We start from the raw sequence: 11299 nt of genomic DNA, 5'->3' as shown, positions 1-11299 counted from the left end.
GAAAAGTAGTTTATAAATAATTTATCCTGTTCACATTATGCAGAATTTCAATATCATCCACAATGTTAGTACAGTAACTGAAACAGTAAGGAGAAAGTGGGGGGAAAAAACAACAAATGTTTAATAGTGTGGCCTGACATGTTCTAATGGTTCTCTCCTTTAGCGTGCACATCCCACAAGCAAATAATATCAGTTCACTGTTTTCAGAAGGAGAGTAGACTGGCTGTCCAGGATTCATTTATTGTTCAGGTGCCATCTCCAAAGTGTGATAAAACATGAATAAATTCAATAATGAATATCTGAAATTCAAACCAATTTAACTATAATCAAGGATATCTTTCTTGGTATCACAAACATCCCTCTTGTCTCAATCTGTCTTAAAAAATTCTTTCAAAAAGTTAAGACACAATTAATTATACCTTATTAATTCCCTCAAAAGCAAAAAAATATATGTACCATTCAGCATACAAAAGTTACACATTAAAAGTGCATATATATCTTTCTTAATTGGCCCACTCATTAAATTTACATTTGGTCATCCTTACTTTTAACATGTACAGAATTCTTCATATAAATGTAGGTCACTATAAACTTAAAAAAAAATTACTTCAGCACAAACCATGCTTTCTTCTAATTGAAATCTTAACCTCCATCAGTTCTCAATCATTGTAAACTTGGGATAACCCCAAAAAGAAACACAAACAACAGTTTGTTATGTTTCTCTTAGGTCGTTGGACAGTTAATATACTGACAAACATTACAAATTTTACTAAAAATTTAGGCCAACTCATTGCATATTTGCCCCCCGAAATGAAATTAAATTAGGATTGAAGCAGTGTATTGCCAGAACTTACCTTGAAGGTAAGCAGGTTCTCCTGTATTCACAGAACTTAGACTGGAGATATTGCAGGTAATCTCCAATACAAGTGCTTTTAAGGAGAACCTTTGAGATAGCATAGACAAACCTTATAAAACTCATTTTGTTTTTCTCAAAATAATGGAAGATCCTTTTGAAACTTAATATCTTCAGTTATCCATATTACTGCATTATGGAGCTAGTGCAATCCTGCATAGCCTTGATCAAAATGACAAGGCACAATAAAAAAAAATTAAAGTATTATATGAACAAGAGAAGTCACTGAAGATAATTTAAGGCCTTGAAGTGAATTAGAGTATAATCAGTCTAATTTAAAGCTGAAGAATAAACCATAAATTATCCACCTGAAAAGCAAGCAATATGCTTTTTCAGCTTCTGTTCTGTGGACAAGATAACAGAAACAACTCTTGCTTATGGTTTGTGTATTAGAACCCTTTTGGACCTGGAGAAGTCAAAGTCAATTCCATTGTTTTACAGTTCATGGAAGATTTCAGGACTGTTTTAGCCGTTTGCGTGGAATGCCAAACTGTGGACACTGTGCAGATGCTAGTGCTTGGAAGGCTTCTGCTACTAAATGAGGGTGAGACTGAATCATGGACTTCCACCCTGATGTTTCCATTATGTCTGCTGCTTGGTTGCTGTTCCAGTTTTTCCCATCTTTACACCCAAGTTGTCGAAGTACACTGCACCTATTAATAAAGTCTATGGCTTGGGCTTTCAACTGCTCTGCGCTGTGCAAATCTGCAAGGACAAGGGTATCAGCAACATTTTCTACTGTGAGGTTACTACACAAAGCGTCTTCACACATCACCTTCAGCCGTTCCAGTGCATATTTGTCTGCAACTGCCAACAAGTTGTCAGCCATTTTGTCCAGGTTTGGTGCTTTCCCTTTATAAATGAATCTCATCATTTCTTTAAAAACCTCAGGGTCTACATCATTTATTTCCACTTGATTCTTTTTGCTTTCTTCCATTTCATGTTCAAACATTGCATTAAAAACTGGGGAACGTGCTGCAAGCACAGATTTATGAGCTTTAAATTCTTGTCCTCTCACAAAAAACCTGCAATCTGTAAATCTTGTGTTTTCCCAGAGATTACCTAAATCTTCTGCTAGTCGACATTCAGGTACCTTCAAAGTATTTGTATTAGTATGTCCTGATATATTTACTGAATCTTGGACCACGCTCACCTGTCTACAGCACCACTTGCAGGGGATGGGGAGGAGGCAGTTCTTTAGGTAGGCTCAGTGCAACGCTTCCTCCTCTTCTGCAAGCAGTGCTGGAAATGCATTTCATTTTGTCATTTGGGCCAGACGAAAACGTAGAACTTTTTAACACTTCACTCATTTCTTCTCGACAAAAACTGAAGTTATTAATGGTCCACATGTAGGAAAATTTTACTACTTTAACCTGTGTATAACACCAGCTTTCAGCTACAGGGCCAACAGACATCTCTCCAGGTAGAGGTGGGGTGGGTTCCCGAGACATTGCCACCGTATTGCAGTCTTTTAGGATTTATGCAGTATCCTTCACAGTTGAGTACTTTATCCGGACGTGCGGGGCTGCGGTGGGCAGTCCTCTTGGCGGCTTCTCTACGGCCGAGGCGGTGGCCGCGGCAGCCCGGGGAGCCCCAGGCCGCGCGGCGGAGGTGATGGCGGCGAGTCCCCGTGGCGGCCGCCTCCGCCGAACCGCATCCCTCCTTCCCTCCCCGCCAGCCGTTCTTTCCTATCTCTCGCTCCTGAACTTCTTCCCCTGGATAAACAGAACCGCCGCCAGGGGCGGCCGCCTTCGCCGCTCCCGCCCCCACGTAGCCCCCGCCCCCTGTCCCGGGCCCGTCCGGGCTCGGCTTCCCTATTTTCTATACATTTTGAAAAATAAATCTAAGTACATTTTTCCTTCTATTCATTTAGTTATATTTTAACATAGCAATTATAATTTAAAATGTTTGACATCATTTGGTGTTTTCCAAATCTATCATCTTCTTTTCAATCTTTTAAATTTTCTTTGTTTTCCTCAGGATTTTCTAAGCTGCTTTTTCAAGTCCTTAAGCATTTTTGGCTATTTGTGTTCTCATTTTTCTTAAAATAATTGTCTTTTTATTTCATTGTCTCATCTATGTATTACCTGAGTGTTGTTGGTTTTGTCTGTGTTTTTGTTTTATATTTGTTCTCTTGTCACCATGTATATCATTGGAATTCTTTTACAGAAATACCATAATATATTTTTATTTCAAGAAATATAATTTTTAATAATTTTTGTAGATATCAGAGTGTGCCATTTCTATTGTCCTTTGCTATATTTCTTATGTTTCATTCTTCCTTTATAATTCTGATGTATAATATCTGCTAATGAGAAACATTATATTTTAAAGAAATATACTAGCTATTAAAGTCTTTTTTAAAAAATTGATCTTAGATTGCTTAGAGACCTTTAAGTCTTTCTATATGCTGAACAAATTTTCATAGAACAATTAATGAAATTTTCTCTAATCCTGTGTATAATTTTGTTATGCACATTGCATGCCTGAGAAAAACCTTGGTTGTTCCTATATCCTATTTTATCTTTGAGCACCAAAACCTGATTGTAGAAATCTTTCTCTTTTGTTAACATTGGTTGAATTCTTCAATCTCCTCTATTTTCAGTTTTATAATACTGCATGCAATTTATTTCATACTAAGGAAGAAATTTCTTTAATTTTTATTAAGATTTTTCACATATCATACAACTATCCAAAGGTCCAAAGTGTAAAATCAGTTGCCCATGGTACCATCACACAGTTGTGCATGCATCACCACAATTAATTTTTGTTCAATTTTTAGAACATTTTCATTACTCCAGAAAAGAAGTAAAGACAAAGGAAACTCAAATCCTCCCATACCCCTAATCAACCCCCTCCACTATTGATTCATAGTTTTGGTACAGTACATTTTTTACTATTGATGAAAGAATGTTAAAATACTACTAACTGGAGTATATAGTGTGCAATAGGTATATACCTTTTTTCCTATATGCTTATTATTAACTTCTAGGTATAGTGTCACAAGTTTGTTCTACCTTATGAGAGAGATTTCTAATATTTGTACAGTTAATCATGGACATTGTTCATCAGAGAGTTCACTGTTTTATAAATTCCCATCCTTTAACCTCCAACTTTCCTTCTGGTGACATATGTGACTCTGAGCTTACCCTTTCCATCACCTTCACACAACTTTCAGCACTGTTCATTATTCTCAAAACCTGCTACCATCACTTTTGCCATTTCCATATGTTTAAGTTCAACCTCGTTGAACATTCTCCTCATAATAAGCAGCTGCTCCCCATTCTATACCCTCATTCTATATCCTGGTAGCATCTATCATGTCTATGAGTTTACATATAATCAGTTCCTATCAGTAAGACCCCACAACATCTGTCTTTATGTGTGTCTTTTTTTCACTCAATACTGTGTTCTCAAGATTTCTTCATCAACACATTTTTTAGACAATTTTGTTCACACACCATACATTCTGTCCTAAGTAAACAATTGTTAGTTTCCTGCATAGTCACAGTAGTTGTGTATTCAGCACCATCACCTCTCTCTGTATATGTATAGACTTCTACATTTCTTCCACAAAGAAGAGTCAAAGAAGGCAGAGAGACAAAAGAAAAAGAAAAGAGAAAGAGAGAAAAAAACATGACAGCTAGAAAGCAACAAAAGAAAAGATAGCATTAACCTAAAATAGAATCAAGAGTCAGACAACATTACCAATGCCAGGAGTCCCATATCATTCCCATACTCCCCCCATATGCATTTAGATTTGATATATTCTTTGTTTATAAAGGAAGCATAATACTATGTTTCTGTTAATTATCATCTCTAGTTTGCATTGATTGAGTTTTCCCCAGTACCACCCTATTTTTAACACCTTGCAATGTTGACATTCATTTGTTCTACCTCATGTAAAAACATATTTGTACCTTTTATTACAATTGTTGAGCACCCTAGGTTTCCTTGAGTTATACAGTCTCAGTCTTTATTGTTCATCTTTTGTTCTGGTGTCCCACATGGTCCTAACCTTCCTCTTTCAACCATACTCACAGTCATCTTTGTTCAGTGTATTTACATTGCTGTGCTAGTATCTCCCAAAATTGTTTTCCAAACCTCTCACTCCTGTCTTTTCCTTTCTGTCTGCAGTGCTTCCTTTAGTGTTTCCTGTAGAGTAGGTATCTTGTTCACAAACTGTTATTGTCTGCCAGAGACTGTTTTAAGCTCTCCCTCACATTTGGAGGAAAGTTTTGCCAGATATAGGATTCTTGGTTGGTGGTTTTTCTCTTTCTGTACCTTAAATATATCACCTCACTTCCTTCTTGCCTCCATGGTTTACTTTGAGAAATCCACACATAGTCTTATCAAGCTTCCTTTGTACATGATAGATCACTTTTCTCTTGCTGCTTTCAGGAGCATGTATTTATCTTTGACATTTGATAATCTAATTATTAAGTATCTTGGTGTAGGGCTATCCAGATCTATTCTGTTTGGGTTATGCTGCACTTCTTGGATCCATAATTTTATGTCTTTCATAAGAGATGGGAATTTTTCATTGATTATTTCCTCTATTATTGCTTCTGCCCCTTTTCCCTTCTCTTCTCCTTCTGGAACACCAATGACATGTACATTCTTGCTTTCCATTTTGTCTTTAAGTTCCCAGAAACATTGCTCATATCTTTCCATTCTTTTCTGTGTCTGCTCTTTTGTGTAGGCTTTTAAGTGGCTTGTTCTCCATTTCCTGAGTGTTTTCTTCTGCCTTTTGAATTCTGCTGTTGTATGTTTCCATTGTGTCTTTCATCTCTTGTGTTGTGTCTTTCATTTCCATAGATTCTGCCAGTTGGTTTTTCAAACTTTCAATTTCTACATTATGTAAACCCAGTGTTTTCATTATGTGGTTCATCTCTTTTGCCATATCTTCACTAAACTTTTTAAATTGATATAGTATTATGGTTTAAATTCCTGTATCTCAGTTGAAGTGTAAGTTTGTTCCTTTGACTGGGCCATAACTTCATTTTTCTTAGTTTAGTTTGTAGTTTTCTGTTGTCTCAGCATGGTTTTCTTGGTTACCCCAGTCAGGTTTTCCCAGACCAAAAGGGGCTCCACTCCCAGTAGGACAAAATATTTAGTATCCAATTTCCATGAGGGTATGTATTAGAAAATTGGTACACACTGTGGGGCCTGAGGTCACTGTGATTTTCTGCCCAGCAGATGATGCCTTTCAGCCTGTAACTTCAGACTGGTGTAAGGATGTGTGGCCTGTGACTGTTTTCCCCCAGACTCTGGAGTCTGGTTCTGAATGGAAGGTAGGTAGTAGAGCTGACCCCCCCCCCCTTTCCTATTAGGGAAGATAGGTGCCCTAGGGGTGGTCATTAGCATTTCAGTGGTCTCTCTCTGCCTGTGCTAGCTCCACCCTTGTCTGGGTCAGAGCATTGGCAACTGAAAATGGCTGAGACTTTCTCCACTAAGCTGAAACAGGGACAGAAATCCCCCTTCAGGGCCAGTCCACAGACATCCTCCAGCTCTCCAAGGTCAGTAATCACCCAAAGCCTCTGTCTGCTTGTCAGGAATTCATAGCTTGTATTGAGCAGTCCATGTTTGTTAATTAAAACCCCAGTTGGAACTCAGCTAAGCTGTATTCATTTGCTTGGAGAGAGCTGCTCTCTAGCATCATGAGGCTTTGCAGCCTGGGCTGTGAGGGGAGGGGGCTCCCAGTTTGGATCTGCAGTTTTACTTATAGATTTTATGCTGCAATCTTGGGCATTCCTCCAAATTCAGGTTGGTGTATGATAAGTGGACTCTCACATTTGTCCCCCCTGCGGTTATTCTGGATTATTTACTAGTTGTTCCTGGTTGTTTATTTGTTGTTCCAGGGGGACTAACTAGCTTCCATTCCTCTCTATGCTGCCATCTTAAGACTCTCCTCTTTGACTCAATTCTTTCTGTTTTTCTAAAGACTAACACAGGGTTGGGGACACAGCAGATGTTCAATAAATATTTGTTGAGTGAAAAAATAAACCAAAGCTTTGTGTAAACTTTAGCATATAAAATCAATAAATCAATTGCTTAATTACATTAATTGGGAAACTTTTTTAAAGAGTCAACTGAAAACAGTTAAAATGAGGGCTCAATTTATTTACTGAAATTAAAAGAAATGTTCTTTCAGTCCCCAGTTTGTTTTAACATTTTTGTCCTGGCAACTTATTATGTACAGGGGTAAAAAGCCCCAGAGATCTCCTAATTAGCTCAGTTCACTTTGTGCTCTTTATGTTTTTTCCCTCAACTGTCATAAAATTGTTGGCACTTTTGTGGCCCACTTCCTAAGTCTTCATGATACCATGTATTTAATGGGGAAGCTGGGGCAGAGGAGACAGAGATGAGACTTCAAGTCCAGGACAGAAACAGGGTATGGTCATCAGGCAGGCTTAGATTTTGCTGAAATCTGCTACTGGCCTTTTTTCCAACCCAGGTAAGCTGCTTATATTTCTGTGGTGGACACATTAAAACTGAAAATGGTAAAGATCAGGTGTTCATGAATTCAGAAGGCATACCATCTCTTTAGAATTGATGGGTATTTATATTAAGTTCTGTGAAACTTCATGGGGCAGGATGTATTTTAAGATGTACAAAGTATAATTGTGCCCTGTTTAGCCTCAGATTCCTAAGCTGTATATTAATTGTAGTATTTGTGTGTTAAAACATGCCCACACATCCAAAACACTCATAAATGATATTTTATGAGTCTTGCTTCATAAATTATATTCTACAGCTAGTCCAATGATCACATCACAGCAATTTAAAAAATCTTCATGTTGAAAGACCTGAAGGTGTACTTTTTAGTAAAATATATTTTAATATGATCCTAGTGTTTAATTATTATTCCATATGTATGGATATATTATATAGTCTTGAGAGAGAGAGAGAGAGAGAGAGAGAGAGAGAGTAAGAGGAAGAGGAAGAGAGAGAGAGGAAGAGAGATGAAGAAGGATTGGGTCAATTTGTGACTATAACCATGAAAAGGAATGCATGACTCCTGCAGTGATTCTAGCAGATTGCTATGTCTGGGAAAATTTAACAACTAGTTAGGAATAAATTTTATATCTTTTCTAACACTAAAATGTAAAAACAAACTGATTAAATATTTCAACATACAAAATGAAATAAATCTAGACAAAATTATGGGTAAAGTTTTATCTAAACCATATACATAGAGAGTAAAGAAAATATAAGTGAGACATTGAATAAAGGAAAAAAATTCTGAGGAGAAGAAAAAAAGGCAAACCATATTTAAAAGATGCTTTTTAATTGGGGAATTTTTGTGGATGACATGAAAAAAGCCAAAGGTTATAAAGGTTATTAATTTACAACAATCTCTCACAAATTAATCAGGAAAAGATCAACATATCAATGAAAACACAAACTTGGCACAAGGAAACATTTCAGTGAAGGAGAATTTGCAGATATCTAGTAAAGTCAAAATAATGACAGAAGTGAAAGTTAAACCAACAATTAAGTACCAATTCTTACTGAAGAGAACAAAAATCAATGATCATCAGTAATGTTGCAAGTAAAGTAAAAAGATGCTCTCAATGCATGTATCTGTGATATGCACTTTTTTTCTTAATAGCTTACATTTATTTGGCACTATGTACCAGTGCTTCTATAGTATAATTTCTCTCTTTTTTGCATTTTTTGAGATTTTTCACATACCATACAATTATCCAAAGATCAAAATTGTACAATCAATTGCTCCCAGTACCATCATAGAGCTGTGCATCCATCACAATTAATTTTTGTTCAATTTTTAGAACATTTTTGTTACTCCAGAAAAGAAATAAAGACACAAAAAAGAAACTCAAGTCCTCCCATATCCCTAACCATCCCCCTTCTATTGTTGACTCATAGTACTGGTATAGTATATTTGTTACTGGTGATGAAAGAACATTAAAATACTACTGATGGTAGTATATAGTTTTTAATAGGCATAATTTTCCCTATATGTCCCTCTATTATTAACTTCTAGTTATAATGTCATACACTTGTTCTGGTTCATGAAAGAGATTTCTGATATTTGTACAGTTAATCAAGGAAATTGCCCACCACAAGGTTCACTGTTTTATACATTCCCATCATTTAACCTCCAACTTTCCTTCTGGTGACATACATGACTCTGAACTTCCCCTTTCCACCCCATTCATACACCATTCAGCATGTTAGTTATTCTCACAGTGTGCTACCCTCACCTCCATTCATTTGCAAACATTTAAGTTCAACCTAGTTGAACATTCTGCTCATAATAAGAAACTACTCTCCCTTCTTTAGACTCTTTCTATATCCTGGTAACTTATATTTCATGTCTGTAAGTTTACATATTATAATTAGTTCATATCGGTGAGAGCCTGCAATATTTGTCCTTATGTGTATCACTTATGTCACTCAATATAGTGCCCTCAAGGCTTCTTCATCAACCCAGCCTTTTAAAGACGGTTTTGTTCATGCACCATATGTTCCATACTCAGTAAAGAATCAGTGGTTCCCTGAATAGTCACATATTTATGTATTCACCACCCTCACCACTATCTGTATAAGGACATCTCCATTTCTTCCACAAAGCAGGAGGAAGAGTCAAAGAACACAGAAAGACAAAATAAAAAGAAAAAAAGAAAGAGAAAAAAATGACAGCTAGGAAGAAATCAGAGGAAAGATTACATTAAACTAAGGTAGAATAAAGAGTCAGACATTACCAATGCCAAGAATCCCATACCCCTCCCTTATGCCCCCTTCTTATAGACATTTAGCCTTGGTATATTGTCTTTGTTACATTAAAGGAAGCATAATAAAATGTTTATGTTAATTATAGTCTCTAGTTTACACTGATTGTATTTTTCCCCAATACCTCTGTATTTTTAACACCTTGCAAGGGTGACATTCATTTGTTCTCCCTCATGGAAAAACATATTTGTACATTTTATCACAATTTTTGAGCACTCCAGGTTTCACTGAGTTATACAGTCCCAGTCTTTACCTTTCCTCTTTCCTTCTGGTGTCCCATATGTTTTTCACCTTCCCCTTTCAACCATATTCATAGTTACCTTTGTTCAGTGTACTTACATTGCTGTGCTAACCAGACTGAAAATTGTGTTCCAAACCTCTCACTGCTGTATTTTCCTTTCTGTCTATAGTTCCCCCTTTAATATTTCCTGTAGAGAAGTTACCTTGTTCACAAATGCTATCATTGTCTGTTTTTTAGAGAATATTTTGAACTGTCCCTCATATTTGAATGACAGTTTTGCTGGATATAGGATTCTTGGTTGGCACTTTTTATCTTTCATTATCTTAAATATGTCACACAACTTCCTTTTTGCCTCTGTGGTTTCTGCTGAGAAATCCACACAGTCTTATCAAGCTTCCTTTGTATGTGATGGATCACTTTTCTCTTGCTGCTTTAAGGATTCTCTTTGTCTTTGACTTTTGATAAACTGATTATTAAGTGTTTTGATGTAGGCCTATTTAGAGCTATTCTGTTTGGAGTATGCTGTGCTTCTTGGATCTGTAATTTTATGTCTTTCATAAGAGATGGGAAATTTTCATTGATTATTCCCTCTCATATTGCTTCTGCACCTTTTCCCTTCTCTTCTCCTTCTGGAATACCCATGACATGTACATTCCTGAATTTCATGTTGTCATCAATTCCATGAGACATTGCTCATATTTTTCCATTCTTTTCTCTATCTGTTCTTTTGTGTGTAGGCTTTCAGGTGCCTTGTTCTCCAGCTCCTGAGTGTTTTCTTCTGCCTCTTGAGATCTGCTGTTGTATGTTTCCATTGTGTCTTTCATCTCTTGTGTTGTGAAACTTCCATGGATTCTGCCACTTGTTTTTTTGAAGTTTCAATTTCTACCTTTTGTACACCCAGTGTTTTCATTATATGCTTCATTTTTTTTGCCATATCTTCCCTAAACTTTTTGAATCAATTGAGTATTAGTTGTTTCAATTCCTGTATCTCAGTTGAAGTGTAATTTTGTTCCTTTGAGTGGGTCATAACTTTGTTTTTCTTAGTGTAGTTTGTAGTTTTATGTTGTCTAGGCATCTGGTTTCCTTGGTTATCCCAATCATATTTTCCCAGACAAGAACACGCTCAGTTCCCAGAAGAAAGAAGTATACAGTATCTGGTTTCCCTGCAAGTGTATCTTAGAGGATTGACACACCCTGTAAGGCCTCAAGGCACTTGTGCTTTTCTGCCCACCAGGTGGCACCTGTCAGCTGGTCACTCCCAACTCATGTAAGGAGGTGTTGTCCATGGCTGTTTTCCCCATGCTCTGGTGTCTGTTTCTGAATGGAAGGCAGGTAATAGATCTGGGCACCACCTCTTTCCTCTTAGGGAAGATGCATCAACTAGA

At 36.8% G+C, this 11299-nt stretch overlaps 1 protein-coding gene across 1 annotated transcript; it reads right to left on the bottom strand.

Annotated features, from left to right (window-relative positions):
• Window positions 1-965: 965 nt before the first annotated feature.
• On the bottom strand, window positions 966-2262 carry LOC119524644 (speckle-type POZ protein-like). Its single transcript, XM_037823345.1, is given in 2 exon segments — window positions 966-2120; window positions 2122-2262. Coding segments are annotated over 2 exon segments (894 nt in total). The 3' UTR covers window positions 966-1367.
• Between the last annotated feature and the right edge of the window lie 9037 nt (window positions 2263-11299).

This window comes from Choloepus didactylus (assembly GCF_015220235.1).
Source record: "Choloepus didactylus isolate mChoDid1 chromosome 11 unlocalized genomic scaffold, mChoDid1.pri SUPER_11_unloc3, whole genome shotgun sequence".
Lineage (NCBI taxonomy): Eukaryota > Metazoa > Chordata > Mammalia > Pilosa > Megalonychidae > Choloepus > Choloepus didactylus.
Note: the sequence above shows the minus strand (reverse complement) of the source record. Positions and strands in the feature narration are given on the sequence as shown.